Consider the following 20,045-nt stretch of genomic DNA (forward strand, 5'->3'; position numbering starts at 1 on the left):
TGATCGGAAGATAGGACCCACGGCGGAACGCGTCCTCAATTGGCCTTCAAACTTCCCTCCCTATCTTGCCACCAGTCACTGGGCATGCCTTCATCATCATCATCAGCAGCGCGGCAACCGGTATCCGGTCTAGGCCTGCGTTAATAAGGAACTCCAGATATCCCGGTTTTGCGCCGAAGTCTTGACGCGTCTTGACCTACGCCATCGCTACATCTTAGGCAGGGTCTGCCTCGTCTTCTTTTTCTACCATAGATATTGCTCTTATAGACTTTTCTGGCTGGATCATCCTCATCCATACGGATTAAGTGATCCGCCCACCGTAACCTATTGAGCCGGATTTTATCCACAACCAGACGGTCGTGGTATTGCTCATAGATTTCGTCGTTATGTAGGCTACGGAATCGTTCATCCTCATTTAGGGGGACAACAATTCTTGGGAGGATTCTTCTCTCGAACGCGGCCAAGAGTTCACAGTTTTTTTACTAAGAATCCAGGTTTGCGAGGAATACATGAGAACTGGTAAGATCATTGTCTTGTACAGTAAGAGCTTTGACCTTATGGTGAGATGTTTTGAGTGAAACAGTTTTTGTAAGCTGTAATAGGCTCTGTTGGCAGCCAACAACTGTGCGTGGATTTGTGATTTTCGATCCTGGGTAGGAGAAATTTTCAACGGCCTCAAAGTTGTGGTCTCCAATCTTCATTGTTTTCGTTAGACCAATGCGGCTCGATGTTGTTCGTTCTTTCGTTTTTGGCGCTGACGTTGCCACCATGTACTTTGCTTGCCTTCGTGAATGTGCAGCTCGAGATCTCGCGCAGCCTGCTCGATCTGGATGAAGGTAGACTATACATCATTGGGTGTTCTTCCCATAATATCAATATCGTCAGCGTAGGCCAGTAGTTGGGTAGACTATAAGAGGATAGTGTCTCTCCCATTTACACCAACATCGCGAATCACTTTCCCTAGGGCCAGGTTAACGAGGTCGCATGACAGGACATGCGCTTGCCTTAGACCGTTGATGTTAAATGGTCTCAAGAGTGATCCCGCTGTTTTCATCTGGCCTCGCACATTGGTCGGGGTCAGCCTTGTCAGTCTTATCAATTTCGTTGGGATACCGAATTCTCTCATGGCCGTGCACAGTTTTACCCTGGCTATGCTATCATAGGCGGCTTTGAAGTCGATGAGAAGATGGTGCAACTGATGTCCATATTCCAACATTTTTTCCATCGCTTGCCGCAAAGAGAAATCTGATCTGTTGTTGATTTGCCTGGAGTGAAGCCTCTTTGGTATGGACCAATGATGTTCTGGGCATATGGGGCTATCCGATCTGGCAAGCTAGTGGAGAATATCTTATAGATGGTACTCAGCAACGTGATACCTCTATAATGACTGCACTGCTTGATATCCTCCTTTTTATCGATGGGATAAATAATGCCTAGTTGCCAGTCGTCAGGCATTGATTCGCTGTCCCATACTTTGAGCATTAGTTGATGACCCGCTCGGTATAATTGGTCGCTTCCACAGTTAACCAATTCGGCTGTAATTTCATGGGCTCCTGGCGACTTATGGTTTTTAAGTCGCTTGCCCGGACTGTTTCTTCTATGCTTTGTCGTGGTAGTATTTTTTCGGCATCTTCAGTTGCCCCAAAAACTCCAACTCGCCGATATTTTGGTTGTTGAGCAGTTCATCACAATACTCAATCGATCGTTCCAATATGCCCAATCGGTCGGAAATCAGATTTCCCTGAACTGATTTTGATATCATACTTGGGACAGGCTTCGAGGGTCCGCTCAACTGCCTCGTAGAAGGTATCCTTCTCCGACTCTCAAGTCTCCGCCTCGCAAACGCAGAGTACATAGCCTTTCGCTTATGTTTTCAAAGCCGATAACAGCAGGTTTCATTTTTTGGCTGACTAAGAAACTTACTAAGCGCACATGGTTTACTGGCCGGCCGCTATAATATTGGGTTGGGGAAAAAGTAATGTCCTATTTGTGATCGAATTTTAAAGCTTTATTTAACATACTTGGAATTATCCGATTTAAGTCAAATATGCGCCGTTTTGTTCGTAAACTTGTTGCCATTATTCCCCTCTTATGAAACCCCCCCCCCCCTTTTTATTTGCAAAAAACTCAGCCAGCCACTTTTCGCAAGCCTCTTTTGAGGCCAACTTAGTAGCACCAAGAGCGTTTTGCATGGACCGGAAGAGATGGTAATCACTTGGTGCCAGGACCGGATATGGTGCGATAGGACATCCCATCCGAGCTCCCGTAGCTTCTGGCGGGTCATCAAAGATGTGTGAGGCGGAGCGTTCTCCTGGTGGAACAGGACACCATTCCTATTGACCATTCCTGGTCGCTTCTGGTCAATCGCCTGCTTCAAACGGTCGAGTTGCTCACAGTAGAGTACCGGATTGATGACTCCCTTCCAATACCACCAAACACACAGCGAAATCTTCCTGGCCGTCAATCTGGGCTTGGCGATGGTTTGGGCCGGCTCGCCGCGCTTCGACCACGATCTTTTTCGCTTGAGATTTTCGTACGTGATTCACTTGTCATCACCAGTCACCATCCGCTTCAAAAATGGGTCGAATTCGTTCGGTTTCAGCAGTGCATTCCAGGCGTTGATTCGGTCCAAGAGATTTTTTTCCGTCAACTCGTGTGGCACCCAAACATCCAGCTTTTTTTGGAATTCAATCTTCTGCAAATGGTTCCAAACGGTTTTATGGTCCTTACCCAGTTCCTGGCCAATCGAGCGAATGCTCACATGCCGATCTACTTGGATGATTTCAACAGTTTTATCGGTTTCTACGACGATTGGTCTACCAGCACGGGGTGTATCTTCAACATCCACCACACCAGAACGAAATCGATCGAACCAACGCTGTGCTGTGCGAATCGTTACAGTATCGGATCCATAACCTTCACGAGATTTGGTGAAAACTGTGAGTGACGACACATGGAGTGAATTACATTATTCTACGTTCCGTATAAGGGTAGTCCCCATACGTGCAAAAGGGGGGTGTAAATTTTTTTTCACCAAATATAGTCGTACAATGATGAAAGGTCCCACTAGTACTTTTCGAAGCCGGTCTTTGTTTTGATATTTACTGAAAAGGCAGGCAACTATCTCTAAGTTCTTTTCTGATAAGGTATATTAGATTACTAACTGTGGTTATTTCCGTTTTCAAATGGAAGGCTAGGTTTTATTCTCTTTTGTAAAGGCGTGTACTTCACAAGATTTCATTTCTCACGGTTTTGAAGTTGAAACGCGTTCAAATTGTCCCCACTTAAAATTATTATCAGGGCATCCAGAGCCTTATGGGTTCCAGGGTATGGCAGACGAATTGAATAGTGCCAGAAGAAAGAGCCTTTCTGAAGCAAGACTCTTCACGATATTCCTCGTCTGGGGAAAAAGATGGTTGTCAAACATAATCATGATAGGTACAACATCTAAACGAAAGCATACCATTATTATTATTCTGTTAAGGGAAAGTCTACCTATTGATCATAGTATCTCAAGCAGGCCTATAACCGTTAGGAACTTTAGTATGTTCCCCACTTCCAGATCTTTCAGCTTTGCATCTGGTATTAAGTGTTCTCCCAGATGGCTCGACCTACTTTGCACAAGAGCCGGACACTGTACCAGGACGTGTATAGAGATTTCGTCATCCTCCTCACAAAACCTGCAGGCAGTGTCCGTAGATATCCCTAGCTTCCCTAGGTGATAGTTCAGCCGACAATTACCAATGAGAATTCCCAATATGATTCGGAGGTTCTTTTTGGTAAGGTTTAAGCAATCCTTTGTGCGTATGGGTTCGTATCCCCCAATAAGCATCCTGGAGCAGCATATCATAATTATTATCTTGCTTTTCTGAAGGTTTTTCAAAGTAGAGAAGTTGGGAAGCAAAAAGCAAAGAATGTCACTCGACTCTCACTCTCATATTTCGTCTGTATTTAGTTTGTTCATTTGGTAACTGTTCAAGATAGAAAAAGCGGGCGCTTTTACAGGAAACCCTGTCTAGGAACATATATAGTCCAGAAGGTCAAACTACTTCTTACGCCTAACATATCCTTATCTTTAAAGAGCTCAGCAGCACAGCTTTACTGGCTTAAAATGGGTAAAATTTGGTTAACTACTGGGGAATTTCAAATTCACCCCTTGTCTGTGACGTCTAGACTGTTAACTATGAAAATAATTGAAACCTTTTTTTGGTTTAGTTACGCTTGGGATCTTTTTCATGGAATAAATTTCCATAGGTTTATGTAAAATCCCACATTAGGCAGGCCATCAATTATTCCCAGCTATCCAAATATTTAAGTGTTATTTGCCTTGGCTGCGTCTAACTTACTCAGCGGGAAATCTGTACAGCAAATATCGAACATCGAATCCATTGATAAATTCAAAGGATAGCTATAAGAACCATTGATTTCACCTATCATTTCTGCATTAATGCACGATTTTCATCCAAACTGCCACATTTAATCCAATGATTTCTCCTAACTCAGTGGAATCCCAATAATAAACTTTAATGCGCACTCGGTGTATCTGTAATCCTTTCAATTTCATAAAAACACAGTGTTCAGATCAAGAATTATCATTCCACCCATTAATATTTAAATTTCATCTTGCCGGGGCATGTATTGAATAAATTCCACTCATTTGCAAGCCATTAAACCGCCATTGAACTGCGCCGTGCTTGTCTACGTGATTCAATAAATTGAAAGGGAAAGAAAGGAGCACGCGGAAAATCTATCCACCCGCGAAAGGATTTTTCCGCCATTCCTTGGGGATTACATTTGACACCACCGCGAAGTTCGCTTTTCTACTCGATAACCATTATCACAGAATACAGGGAGGATGGCGTTAAATTAATTTAATGCTATTCCGGAGAAAATAAGGTTTTCCGCATTTGCGATGGAATAACCGTTTCTTATTATTTTACTTAGGAACTTTGAGAAGTAATGATACTTTATCAGTATTGACGGGACGTAATTGAAATTGCAGTTTTATCCAGATTTTCATCCGAAAAACTTTCCTCAAGTTTTAATTGCGCAAAATGTGATGAAACTGTGCAACAAAGTGAGCATACAGGAGTCTTTGCAAAGTTGAAACTGGAGAGACTAAACTTTCCGGAAGAGACTTGACTCAATCTGAAAGTTTACTTTAGATATTTTTTTCGAAAAATAAAATAAAAACAAAATTCAACTCTGAAAAAAATTAATGCGAAATTTCTTGGTACTTACATTAAGACACATAATAAAAAAGTCGATAGTGAAAAGGGTTGCGGTAAGTGGTTCGAAGTCCAGTGTTTCTAATATTACTAAGTATACAAAATGAGACCATTCCACGAGTAGGTCGGCTGTCATAACAGCAATCCATGGAATCAGGAGTTCTCTTTGGTCCTGGGGAGAAAATACATTTTATTATAATACCAAACAAAACGGAAGGTCGAAATCTATGTACTTACGCATCTTAAACCTATAATTACAAAAAGGGACGTTATTACACCGCACATACAGCACACTAATAGTAAAATGTTAAATATCACAGTAGCTGAAACGAAAATGAAAGAACCCGATTAGTCTCAGTTATAATGAAGTTTTTGCGTAGTCATAGAGGCATTCATTCAGATTTCTTGCCAGATTACTATTTTAGAGATGGAAATTTTAATGACTTTTTCCTCATGTAAATTTGCTCATTAACTTCACTTTTTCCCTTATAATTAGGAAAACCTTGAGCAACGTATCTTGGCCGTTCTATTCGCATCTCTAATGATTTAGTCAGCTTTAAGTCATTGTTAAAATAAGGGAAATGGATGTTTCTGGCGCTAATCAATGAAAAGAAAGATAAAAGTAATTTCAAATTCAAGCTTTATATAGGGGGAACACCGGGAGCAGGAAAAATATCTGACGGTTTTGAAAATGACATTACTTCCCCTTACCTACTATCGTCTACTCGATTTCTGGCGGTATTCATTTGTGATTAACTTGCGAGAATGTGATGACGCCCAACGTGGGGCTTTCCACAAGCCAGGTTGATGTCAAAGCTGAGTTTGTTTGTTAAAGAGGCGTTGGATAAAGAACAGCACTCCTCCACACCTAAAAACCCCCCGAAGGTGGATCGACTCCCAGCTCCAGTATCGCTTTCGTTGCCATTACACCCTCTAAATCTCCCAGCCAACTTCGTCTGGTTATGCTCGAGGAGCGATGTCTCCGGACAAAATTTTTCATATATTGAACTCTTGGGGCCAAAGGTATGACGGGTCTGAGGGATCTCTGCCAACCGATAAGTTCCTGTCCAGAGCTGAATCTTTGGCCCATTCGACTTTGTAAGGGAACTTTTCTTTATTATTGAAATATTCATATATTTTATTTACCGGAGAAGCGGCGGACTGATCCACACGCTCAGTGGCCGGACCTGCGGGATGCTCTCCAGGATCAATTTTGGAATCGTTTGCCAGACATTGATTTCTGGGAGCGGATCCGAAGCCGGATTCAGAAAGACTGTGAACTCTTCATGGAGTTCTATAAGCATATCCGACGTTTGGTATCCAGACTCCAGCAACCGCCTAAGAAGGCTGAACTGATGGAAACCTGCATCGCAGCTTCCGACCCGAGATCATGCGTTTAATTTTCCCTATCCACATAACCACTATTCGTAATTTACGAGCATGGGTAGAGAAATTCGAAAACCAAGAAGATCTCATCCGGTGTCCGGATAGCTCAGTGGTTAGAGCAGAAGGCTGTCGTACGGAAGGTCGCGGTTCAAATCTCACTGGTGACAGTGGGATTTGTATCGTGATTTGACGTCGGATACCAGTCAACTCAGCTGTGAATGAGTACCTGAGTCAAATCAGGGTAATAATCTCGGGTGAGCGCAAGCTGACCACATTGCCTCCTACAGTATACTGTAGTGTACCGTTACGATTTTGAATGAAGTGCTCTAGCACACTTCAAGGCCCTGATCCAATATGGATTGCTGTGAATCTCTTCGCTGTGCGCGAGATGGTCAAAGTGGCAGGTCTACGCCACTTGTCAAAACTGGACACAATGGAAACCTCCAGCGAAAGGTTGCATCAAAATTCTCATGCGAATTACACCGACTCTGCTTCGGCTGTGGAACGCCAAACACTATGAAGCCACAGTGTCCTCGCCGCTCGCTTCCAAAAAATTTCAGGGTTCGTTCCCCTGGCACAAGACACACAATTGCCACCACAACTCTAAACGCCCTAACTCTCGGTCCGCCTCCTTGATGCCTCGTGAAGCCGCCTCTATATGGTGCCCAGACCTCAAAATACTCTCCATATCGATGTTAATAATGTTTAAATTAAGTTAATAATAGTATATTACCATGTTTTTGGGGAAATTGAGTAAGTTTATCCCAGAGTTATAAAAGTTGGTAGTAGTATAAAATATAATATGAAGCATATTATCCCCAAGTTTGATCAAAATTATACTATTAGTAACAAAGTTACAGTAGCTCAAATTTGATTTTACAGTGTAAATTTACTGCAACTGAATGTCAATATCACACTAAAGTGGGTAGTCTGACATGCTAAATGCATATACATAACGGGCTACGTACAAATGGGATAGTTCTACCCTCAAATATACTCACAGAAGAAGCAAACAAAACCTTTCATACCTGAAGCGCCCAGCTTCCGGTTTCCCGACTTGTAAGTTTTCGTGATGGCCCATTGCAACTTGTTTCGATGTTTCCCAAGGTGACTTTTAGGCAGGAAAAAACCTCGAGTAGGATTCTTCCCCTTTCATTTGTTTTCTGGCTTCCCCACTCCATTGCCCAAGCGTTGAAGTTGCCAGCAATAATTTTGGGGTTGCGATTTTTGGCGTCTTTCGTCAGTCTATCTAGTAGGTTGCAATACTCTGGTATTGTCATACTTGGGGCGGCATAACAGCTGTATATGTTATGTAGAGGGCATCAATCTTAACCCTCACAAAATCTTGTTCGCGGTGCTTCATTGCTTGCTGTAAAGCTCTATTGCCGCATGCCCACACCGCAGCCTTTCCACCTATGTCTGTTTCCCAGACGCCGTGATGCAGGCTTTTGTATTGCTCGCAGACAATAGCAACAGCGATTTCCTCTTCATATACTTTCTGTGCTAGCAGATCTTGGGCGGCTTGGCAGTGGTTTAGATTCAGCTGGATGACTCTCATTTACGTAATGTACTTAAAGCTATCCTGTAGGCTGGACACCTGGTGCTACCCGTTATGTGGTTATAATCGTGATTTTTGGTTTCCCTGCATAGTAGGCAATGAGGGTTACTGCAGTCCTTCGCCAAATGATTTTCCTCTCCGCATCTCACAGTTCGGATCTATCTATCTATCTACTGCAATCCTTCGTGATATGTCCGAATCCGAGGCATTTAAAACACTTTTTTAGTGGAATTTGCTCAAGTAGCCTACACACGAGCCAACCGATGCTAATTTTACCCGCAGACAGTGCTTTTGTAGCTGAGGTCATAGACGTAGTCAGGGTCGCTGTCTGCGTTCCACCTTACTACTTAGGTTCTTCATGTCCGTTTCCTGCATGTCCTCCAGTTGGTGTTTGAGCGCTGCACAAATTTCCTCCTTGGTAGTGAGCTCGCCAAGGTCTTTACATTCTATCGTTACCAATTGCCGACTTACGCGGACGGTCGCTTTCTCACCGAGTGAAGCCTCTATATTCCTTCGGAAGTCAGCGTGATCCTTCTTTCCCTTCGACAGTTCGAATAGCAATCCTGCTTTTTGTGTTCGCCTAATTCGTGTTACATTGTCGCTAATCTCCTTTAGCGTAGGATTAGCCTTAACTCTTCGTAAAATATCAGCATAGGATATACCCTCTTTTGCTGTTATTACTAGCGCTTCTTGACGATTACGTTTTGTAATGATTTTTCTTGCTCCACCTCGCACCTTCCTTGGTTTAACTAAAGTCCAACTTGGGCTCGGATCCCGGGGCCCGTCTGTCTATCTGTCTGTCCGCCACACGCATTTTTCTCAGAGACGGTTATAGCGATTGACACCTAATTTGGTGGAAAGGTGGGACCTATGAACGCTCACACATACAGTGAGTTACATCCTTTTACGTTGAATTTAAGGGGAGTCCCCATACATGGAAAGGGGAGGTGTACAATTTTTTTTCATCAAATATAGTCGTGTGGGGTATCCAATTAAAGGTCTAGGATATTACTTTTCGAAGCCGGTCTTAGTTTTGACATTTGTTCGAAAGGTGGGAAGTGCGGCGGGTTGAAAGTGATCATTTCTATAAGGGGGCCATTCTCAGAAATTACCAAACTGGAAAATCTAAAAAAAATCAGGAGGCTGCCACTATATATTCCCTGGGCTCCGAAATACCTTCCATACCGATATCGAATCTGGGTAATAATCTCGGGCGAACGCAATGCTGAACACATTGCCTCCTACAGTCTACTATGGTGTACCGTTACGGTCTTGAATGAAGTGCTCTAACACACTTCAAGGCCCTGATCCAATATGGATTGTTGCGCCAACGATTATTATTATTATATATAATTTTGGATAAATATTTTATACTGAATTTGGCCAAATATTTCTGATTTTTGACAATTTGTTTCAGTTACTATCTACGCAGTGTTTCTCATGATTCCAATATTTTCATATAATGGCTTTTTGCCACGCCCCTAGTAATCTGTACCTGTTGAAGAAGTCGGCTGGGAACCTATGCACTGCCACTTGCGCCTCTTAATTAATCCATTCACAGATCCTATCTGAAAAGTATGCTGCGTGGTGGTTTACCCGAGATAAACGAGATGAATCATATTAAGGAATGTTGAAGGGGGTGGTGGTGCTATTTCTGCTGATAGTGATACAGATTTTGATGAAGCTCTATGCGGGCTCACGTATACTGGTTCATGTAAAGTTTTTGAGCGCGCTTATGCTGATGGCGGCCTATCTCTTTCTTCACTTTTCATGAAATTCATTGACTTTAATTGATCCATTACATAGAACTGTAGATGTTTCAACGGTGTCAACTTGTCAAGTTATAAATTACCGCAGGGGACTATTCAAGTCTATCAACGCCTGGTGTGTTTCTATGAGCAAGCGGCTTATTTGCCGCAAACACCAGTACTGACAAGAGGTGTCACTGACCAACTTTCCTTATCATATCCTCGTCAACCTGCTTGATCTTTGGAATTGATAATTGTGACAGAAACCCTCATATTCCTATTAGCTTTGAAGTGGCTCCGTAAATATAGTATATTATGAGTAGCAGAATAAACATACCTAGTCATATCCATTTTCATTAATGGTCATTATTATCTCATGAGTTATATTATTGTAGGTGACAAAGTAGGCAAAAGTAATCTCGCCAGGTTAAGGCCACTGTAATTTCATAAAGCTGGGAATCGAGTGCGCTATTTTGGGAAAGTGTCGATTAACTTTATTGAACTCCCATGAGTAAACCTTTTCCGCATACTTGAGTTAATTTTTCATAACATTTTCGATGACGCTGTGGAACTGCTGACACATACTCCACGTGTAGATTGCATCATATGCTCCAACAAAGCGAATATCGATTTTTGGCCTCATGTGAAATATTATCTTCATGTGAAATAACATAATTTTTTGTTCTCTCTATTTCAGCTTTCAAAGAATAGTAATTAGGTGGGTAGACCTGAGAGTATCCCCGGTAATCATATCAGTTGAATATTATTCCTGTATACATTGTGGATATTTTCAAAGGACAACATTGTCCTCCTATTCATCGGCACAATGTTTCTATTGTCATCAGTGTCCGCTCAGATAAACAGTCCTCCTACGTAGTGAATATGAATGTAATCGCAGGGAGGGGATTCGATTGTTTCAGTAAAATATGCAATATTTATGCTCCATGTTGAATCCATCCGTGGAAATGTTGACAAATTTCATGCTACAGTTTCAGAGACATTATTCAAACAGAATTAAATTTTAAAGTGGAATTTAATGGCCTGAATTTCTCCTAGGATCCGGTCACTAAATATAGCGTAACCTCCGCCGCAACAACAAGAATAACGAATCCGTTGCCACCTGGTCTTGCGAGCATTCTGTAATGAGATTGAGTGCAAAATGAAGAATAAATCTCAGGAGTCGAAAATTTGCAATAAAAAGTGTAACCTATCCCGTGTCCTGTCCGTAAACCTTCCAATGTCCCAAGAAGAAAATGTGTAAATTAAAATCTGTAAAGTGCCATCAAGTGGATCCACTCCTTAGATGGTTTGGTGTTAAGGGAATTGAAATTCCCTCTAAACTCTAATTAGGCTTGGGAAAATTCAGGGACTGCTTTTCGAAATGGACATTTTGAAGTTTGTAAATCTGCGGAGGATGCGAGGGAAAGGTTTTAGCGCGGCACGTTTATGGTTCCTGTTAATTCAAGCGGCATGTTGACACTCCTTTTATTCCTTACTGGACCCAAGGGATTAATAAGGGTTGGTTGTTGTAGCTGCTCATGTTGAATGTGATATGTTCGGGAGATAGGGATAAAGTTTCAATAAAACGTAGATGATCCAAGTCAAAATTCAAGGATTTTGTCGTGTTTAGCGGCACTTTTCGAATTTTCGGGTTGAGAAGAGAAAATAATGGATAAGCCATCACTCTAGGATGAAAACATAAAAGGGTAACTGAAAGATTATGCAATTGACTCAGCAACATTCTCAAGGATTTTCTGCTTTGTGAGAGTGATTTTCCTTCTAACTGATCCAACTGAGGTCATATTTTAGAATTATTCATTTCAGAAGTTTCCCGTTAAACATTGCCTAAATAAAGTCATTTGACCGTCTGCGTGTTTGTCTTCACGCTGGTGCGTTTTTTGCCGTCGAGAATAAATTACCTAAAATCATTCAAGAACATACAAGGAACATATCAAAATCTCGGTCGACAGAAAATAGTGTGGCTCCTGTGCTCACCACATTAACATCCTTCGAATTATCCTAGGTCCGTATCCGCAGCTTAGATCACCGCTTCACCACCCCTCCATCCTTTTTGGAGAAAACTTTCGACAGCTTGAACACGGAAAGGTATCTGCCGTGCTCTACACAGGGGGACCATTCCGGAGGTATTAATAGGATAATAGCTATTAAAGCCACAAATTAAGGCATAAAATGTGACATGCTGCATTGATGTAGAATCTCAGAGCAATTTCAAGTCGAAAACGGAGTCCGCCAAGGTTACATTTTGTTATCGACAATTTTTCTTCTCTGAGGTCTTAATCTGACTGCTTATCCCACTTGCGCCATTTGCTCAAAATTTTGAAATGCATATATCTAAACACTAACATCAAGTTGAGGATGTTCTGCGCCAATGTTCTCTCCAGGCTCCCATAAAGTGAGTAGTGGATGGAAACTAACCGTCACGGTTGTTCAAAAGTTCCAAACCATCATACATGATTGCGTTATGATATCGGGATAATCTAGCCTAAGACAATAACTAATGAAGACTTTGGTCGAAGTACAACGAGACACTGCTTGACATGTTGACCAAAAAGCGAGTGGCAATGGATAGGCCACAAATTCAGAATGGAGACAACTCCATTGTGGGTTATACCATGCGATAGAACCCATTATCTCAGAAAGGCAAACGAGTCGTTGCAGCTGGAGAAGGAATGCAAACTTCTTGGAAAATCATTGCCAGAAACCGACAGCGATGGCGGAAGACATAGTTGACGGGCAATGTCCCATTTAGCGATGGATAGCAACTATATAAATATTCAATATTCAATGTAAAAACCTGAGCAAAAATTATAATAAGGTCCCTGTAGGATATCTAGTCCTCAAGGAAAGAATTATCAAGTGATGGGCAGCAGTTGTGAAGCACAAAAAAACATCAGCGAAGCGTGAAATATGAGCTCTGAGTTTTTGTGTGCCTGGGAGAAAAGAAAGAAGTAGAAGAAGCCATCAATTGCGAGTGTCCGGAGGTAACCATAGCGGATACTCTGCGAACTCTCGAGACCAAAAAGTCGCTGTGGTGGAATTTTCCGAGCAAATTTCTTAACAGCGGAAAAATCAGAATTGATTGGGTATGTAAATATGAATTCGGGCCGCCCCCACCAAATATTCAATATGTTTATAATCTGGGGGCACGTCTGCAACCTGTCGGGGCTTGGCAGAAGGACAACATGCCGCAAATGCGCTAGATAGCTTTCAAAGCGAACACTTTTAACGAAAAGGTTTGGTGTATTCTATGCAGGGCTCGGTGCGCGTTTAATGAGAGCGTTACATATACTGCGGGCTGGGAGCTGTGTCCAGTCTTCAGAACAGAACTGGAAAGAGCTAGGAAGCGGTTAAAACCATGCACATTCTACAGAGCCATATGCACCTGAGTGCAACCGGGCATGAGTTTTTAGCGCAGTTCGTTGCGGAGATTAGAGCGAAGCTAGTGCTCATCAGTGAACAATACCGAAACAAGGACACAGCTTCATGGCAAACCGACATATCCGGTACGACTGCCAACTGGTCTCGAGGTGACATTCGCCAAGGGGTTCTTGCCCAAGGCCGAAGGGGCGTCTTTGACTGGATTCACTGTTCATGAGTAATGGGGTAACGGGGAATAAGACGATGTCGAACTTTCGACACAAATTCTCGAAACGACGGTGGTGGACTGGTGGTTTTAAACACTAGATCCAGCCCAACGTTCTGGTGCTTAGATTGCGAAGGAACTGTTTCTGACGTGACTTTTGCGCCGGAATGACTGGTGTCGTCGGTAGATGGGTGACGAGTTCTTTAAGACTTCTTGGCACGTGACCATCAGTACAACGTATTGAAATGGTAGACACATCCTCTCGGTGTGCGCCACCCTGGAGCTCTTTCTATGCATGGATCGTCGCGAAGGAGAGATGTATCGAAACTTTTGGAGGGTACTCCAGTTATGAACCTGATAATGATAGCCTGCGAAGTTTCCGTGCCCGCGGAAGGCATCGAGACGTGGCAACCCTTTTATGTATTCATAGTCAGCAGAAATTACAGAGCTCTGGAAAGAATCTCATAAGCCCTATCGTTTGACACAACGTTTAAACGGCCAGAAGGAGGCATGTATCACAATGGCAGAGTACAAATCAGCTAAAGGGAGACTCTGCATTGCAATAAACAGGAGCCAAGCTCGCTACTGTCAGGACTTGGTTAAAATACTGTTAATTTGAAAATTCGAGGAGGTGCAGTAGGTGGACCGTATTATACAGCCACTATTCCTCACGCACGTCGTACGGTTTGATGACAGCAGCGTGGAAAGCGTTAAAGACTGTCCACCTAGCTAGAATGAGAACGAAGGTGGGAAAACTTTTTAACCGAGCGAAATAAACCGAGGATTGACGGAGGTACAAGAGGGTATAGCAACGCAAAACGGAAGGGCTTCAGGGAATTATGTGGAGGAGTAGAGCAAACCACAGGAGCATTCAGGCTATATAAAGCTATAGCCAAAGACAAGGCAGTATCTTCTGTCTGTCTGAAGAAGGAAGATGGGACATTTGCCAATAGTGAGGAGGACAGGATAATCTGCTTCTCACAACTCGTTTCACGGGGTCTTACGCCACGGCATAATGCAAAAGTATTCTGTTTGACACCCCAAGAACGGATAGAAGGGGAAAAAGGGGAATTGGAAACTAGCGAAAGAGGTGTGCCTCGAAGCCAGAGTAAGATGGGCAGTGGACACCTTCAAACCCCTGAAATCACCCGGAGTAGATGACATTTCCCCAGCGCTACTCCAAAGAAGCCAAGAAATTATCTTAGGATCTCTCTTAAGAGTGGTAGGAGACAGCATAGCCTTGGGATGTATACCAAAGGTATGAAGACGGGCAAAATTGGTCTTTATTCCGAAAGCGGTTAAAAAGGATCCTTTTCACTCTAAATCTTTCACACCAATCTGCCTGAAATCGTTCGTACTTAAGACGGTGGAGAAGGTGATAGACAACTACATTAGAAGTAACGTTCAAATTCGCAATCCTCTATAACCTCGTCAGCAAGCTTATCGTGTAGGACGGTCAACCGAACCTGCTCTGTATCAGTTGAAATGAAGGAAATAAAACTGTGTTCGGTTTTGGATATGGAAGGACCGTTCAATAACACATGACACACAGAGATAGGAGATGCCCTAATCCGTAAAGGAGCGGGAAATACCGTGGTCTTCTGCATGGGCAGAATATGAGAGACTAGGCAAATGTAAATACCGACAGGTACAAATTCTATTATCATGAATACAACTCAAGGTTGTCTACAAGGGGGAGTGTTATCACCATTAATGTGGAGTATTAGTAGTAGTTGATGAACTCCTAAGAGAGTTAACAAACACTGAAATACAGGTCCAGGGATGCCATGATGATATTGTTTTAATCTGTAAGGTAAATGTGAGGGTACCTTATTGTACAGAATTCAAACCGGACTGCGAATCACTAGTAACTGGTGCAGAAAGGCGGGATTGCGCATAAAACCAGTCAAGGCCAACATAGTACCATTCAATAGGAGGTGAGAGCTTGATCAAGGGAAGCGAAGAGGTCAAATATTTGGGAATAATACTAGACCAAAAAAACATGTCGAAAAACTATGCCGGAAATCCGCAAAGGCTCTGTTGACTTGCAGGGAAAAAAGGGGATGCATCCCAAAAATGCTGCACTGGGTATACAATGCTATAGTAAGCCCAATGACTATTTGTGGGACGGCAATCTGGGCAGAAAGAACTGAATTCAGCATAACAGCGAGGGAGTTACATAACCTTCAAAGACTGGTTTGCGTGTGTATCAGTAGAGTAATGTTAACTTGCCCCACGCCATCCATAAAAGGATATTGCCCCCTCTCTATCTGTACTTTCAGATACAAGCAAGGAGGGCGATCTTCAGAATGTCCGAGTGTGCCAGTGAAGAGAGGATTTGCCTAAATTGAAGGGAAATCTATATACTTCTTAGGCGGCATCCCGAATTACTGATTGCAACGGATGACATGAGAACGGAGTTTCACTTCGATAAGAAATTTGAAAGAAATTGGAACAACAGGGCAAACTGAGAGAGCGTGGCATTGATATACAGTTTAAACCAGCAGTTGATTACCTGGTATACTATCGGATCCGTTACGGTAGAGGGACCGGGTGCCGGGGTCATTGGCTCAAAGACAACGCACTCTGAACTATAGACAGATGTGCCACATTCAACCTGGAAAGGAAATAAAGGGGCGGAGCATTGTTAATCTTACCAACGGCCAAGCGGCCATTTAGGCACATAGGTGCTACTAGGTAAAGTCCAAACTGGTATGGGAATGCCTTAACAGACTGAACACGGTCAGTTTGGACAATAATGTCTGGATACCTTGGCTTCCAGGTCATAATGGATTAGAATGCAATGGAGCAGCGGACAAAGTGGCCAGGAAATGAGCAGTAACACGTTATACAGGCCACAACCATCCTGTGGAGTCTTAGCCATTGAAAGAGCATCAGCTGAGGAAACTTTACTGGACGAACTTATCAGAAATGGCGCAGTCCAGGGTGCTCATGGGGAACACGAACCCAGCACTCGTAAGATTGTTTAAACCTCACCAAGAAGAGCCTTCAGATCATAGTAGGAATACCTACTGGTCATTGCAGACTAAACTATCACCAAAGTAGTCAGATGGAAACACTTGGAAGTAGGGAACATAATATGTCGGTTATAGGTTTAAATGACAGACTATAGTTTATATATACTATCATACTAGTAAAGGGACACAACAGCTCTTTTAGGACGCAGTGCGACATCCCTTCACGATATTATTATAAAATAAAACCTTTTCTCTTCTCTTTTCTGTTGTAGCTTGACTTCCAGGTTATTCTGCTTCTTAAAGTGATGATTTTACATCGGGAGGCTTCTTCAAGAAATACGCATATCCCGTTCCTTGTTCGTTCTTGTTCAATCAGTCCTGTTCGAGGAAATATTCTTGATTACGGGATACGTTGCGCTGACTGTCATTATTAAGACTTTAGTTTAATGGAGTTATCATTTGCAGGTGGTCCTCACTTACCCGACAATTTTCCACTGGGGATATCAATCTATCCAAAAAGTGACGTCAAGTCTGATGAGGGACCGGTAAGTGATGTGGCTAAGAAAGTTGGACCACAGATCCAAAAAAACTTTGAGGAGTTAAAAATGAGTTTACCCAAGCCTATCCTTAATTGATTGCCTTCCTTTGCTATAGAAGTCTACCATCCTTAAAATGAAGTGCTTCTTTCTTAATGCTTCCTGTTTTCCTCTACATGAATGAGGGAAAAATAAAGTTCTTCTAAATCGAATTTCCCCTAAATCAAATTTAATGAAAAATTCTTGCAAACAACTGCACTTTTACGAAAAGTAGCTCCATTATTCTAAGCTACCCGATAAGTTCGCACGACCACTCACCATTAAACAAACAGTGGAACACTTACCCTACGGGTGACAATATCATTAGAGAAAGGAAAGCTGGAAGCCAAAAAAAAACTCACTTGAAGAAATTGCGTCCTTTTCCAGAAAACTTTCGCCACTCGGTTGACCCACTTCACCTGACAAGTACTTTTGTTCTCCATGTAGAAAAATCGAGACGATGGCTCCCGTACTGCCGAAGTAGATCTGCGGAAAATTAAATTGGAAAGTTGAGAATCGTCGGAAAATTGCTAAAATTCTTTAAAAAAAAACAGTTGTGAATTATTGGGCTTTGAGTTCATAGTGTAATAATTAGGTCAGGACAGTAATTAGTTCTTGGAAAATCGGAAAAAGTTGAATGTCAAGACAAAAGCAAGCAAAATGTTTCCAGAATTCATTAACGTGTGTGTTCTGTTTCTGATATTTCAGGACCATTTCAAGTGACGAGGAGTTAAATAAAAGAATTTAAAAGCCAATGTGAGTCGACCAATTTTGAAATGTGTGTGTATATTTTTTTCCAACTTTTTCAAAACAACATCCTTAAGGAGAGCAGTTGTTCCGCAACAGAAGTCCTGAAAATGCAAAAGTGATTGACCTTTTCAATATTTTTTATCCTCCATTCATCATTGCAAGTTCCAAGAGGACATTTGAGCTTTGTTTAGCTTACCCTTGGAAAACTTTTTCAATTTAGTAAGTTGGAAGGCAAAATGAATAGCCAGGAAATGATCCTGCGAATCCTATTTGATAAAACTTTTCAACACTTCGGGTCCAGAGCCTTCGTAAACCAAGAAATTATTCTTTAAAACAAAAAAATGTTGTGGAGAGATTTTCTCAAATTTTTGAATTTAATTTAAAGATCTGTGGTCTTCAGTCTAATCATTTTTTGAATACTAATTTCTCAATTGCAATCGTAAGGGAAAATCAAGGAATGTTCTTTGATCTTGGGATCGCCTTTAGAACTTTTTTTTTATCGACATTTTTGCGCAGTCCTAATAAAAGGCTCCCGGGAATAATGTTATTAATCATTTATCCAAGGCAATTTTATTAAAGATGTTCAAACTTCTGAAGTCTGACCAGAGTGAGTAATATATGTATGTATACCACGTGGCCACTTTCTGAATTAAAGATACTGATTGCCTTGAAGACTGGAGCAGTATCTCAAGAAAAAGATTCTCAGAAATGGCAAAAGACAATATTACTTCAAAGCAGGAAATTTCACAAATAAATTATGAAGTGATTGGAGGAATCAAATACATTCGATTTTTTATAATTCATAGGTTTTAGGAGGAAAAATGTTTGTCTTCCAATGATTCCTTAATTCTATATTTTTCCACTGCCATCCCTATAAATGAGCTGCCTTTGATTTCTCGAAACGTCAGAAAAAAGAACAATTTTTCGAAATCTTGTTGGAAAATGATAGATAAATGTAAGAAACAAGTTTATTTGTTTGATGACAAGTTTTCAAAATCAGCTTTCCCGTTCGACTCTAGGAAACACATCGAAAAATACCACGTGCACACGTTCTGTTTCTCATTTGCAGTCACCGTTAAGATTCCAAAAAGGACGACTGACCGTTTCGTCCACCTCACCTCTGCCATGGGAGCAGCGTGAACGAAGGAGCGACAGATGATAATTGCTCCTTTATATATTATTGCAAAACACGTCTTCGGTGTGAATTATATCCAAGCGCTCCCAAGGTGAATTTAAGGCAGCTTCCGATGTTGGTCGGACAAAATTGTCAATCGTGCTTTTTGAAAACTTGGGTTCTCAGCCCAAGAAGAGGGGTCTGTGAACCACAAAAGTGGAAGAAATTTCCGATCCTACACCAAGCGGAAGTGGAGTCAGAACTCCCTCAATTTCCCAACAAAAAAAAACTCTTACGATTATGATTCGCCCCAGGTGTGTGTGTTTGTGGTGGGGGAGAAGCTATAGCCTCTAAGCACTTGAACCATGGTGACCCATTGTACTCAACTCCCCTCATCTAACGGAATATCTCGGATTCGTTTACGTATCGTAGAATTTCCGTTAGTCACGTGATGCTACCGGTTGCAACTGGAGCACATCAGCATCAAAGATCTGGTGTCTGATACATCCATAGGCGGGGCATTCACATAGAAAATCCTTGGATTAGGTTTTCTCAATACAGGAGGGATAGGTTCTCCTATTCAGAACATATGTCCAGCTAGTCAATTATGGACACTCAGAATGCCTACAATACTCCTGCAAGTCTTCCTGCTTTCCGACAGGATAATTTATTGTGGTATGCATGTTAGGTTTCGACAGGAAAGGTTTGGTGTATCTAGCAGCATTTCCAGTTCGCCTTGCAACATTTGCGTGTTGAAGAGGTTGCAGAAACCTCCAAATCTATCCCTTCCTCTCTCACCAGTTCTTCCGCATAGTGTACTTCCAAGAAGCAGCATTTAGGCTCTGCCACTTGTCACCATGTGGAGCTTGTTCTCAATTTATGAAGACAGCCTCCGTTAATGTTACGTATACTATAATTGCTGGTTCCGGCATGGGGAGATTTAACTCTGTTTTGCTAGGGCATCCGAGATTTCATTTCCCTCCTACCCTACAGTAACCAGTAACTCTTCCAATGTTTTGTGCCCCAGATCAAATCGAAGTAGTCTATGAGTTGTTCCATTGCAGTGCTTTGAATAAATATATCCAGGGGCTGCAAACCGAGTAA

The 20,045-nt window shown here is 42.1% G+C and overlaps 1 protein-coding gene across 1 annotated transcript in view; it reads right to left on the reverse strand.

Annotated features, from left to right (window-relative positions):
• The window catches only part of LOC119648958, a 161,013-nt gene that overhangs the window by 33,622 nt on the left and 107,346 nt on the right, over positions 1-20,045 (reverse strand). The window contains exons 2-4 of the mRNA XM_038050876.1: positions 17,440-17,563; positions 5,466-5,551; positions 5,242-5,400 (exon numbers count right to left, since the gene is read on the reverse strand). Coding sequence (XP_037906804.1) covers positions 5,242-5,400; positions 5,466-5,551; positions 17,440-17,563 — 369 coding nt within the window. The remainder of the gene's footprint in view (positions 1-5,241; positions 5,401-5,465; positions 5,552-17,439; positions 17,564-20,045) is intronic.

The sequence above is a fragment of the Hermetia illucens genome, chromosome 2, assembly GCF_905115235.1.
Source record: "Hermetia illucens chromosome 2, iHerIll2.2.curated.20191125, whole genome shotgun sequence".
Taxonomy (NCBI): domain Eukaryota; kingdom Metazoa; phylum Arthropoda; class Insecta; order Diptera; family Stratiomyidae; genus Hermetia; species Hermetia illucens.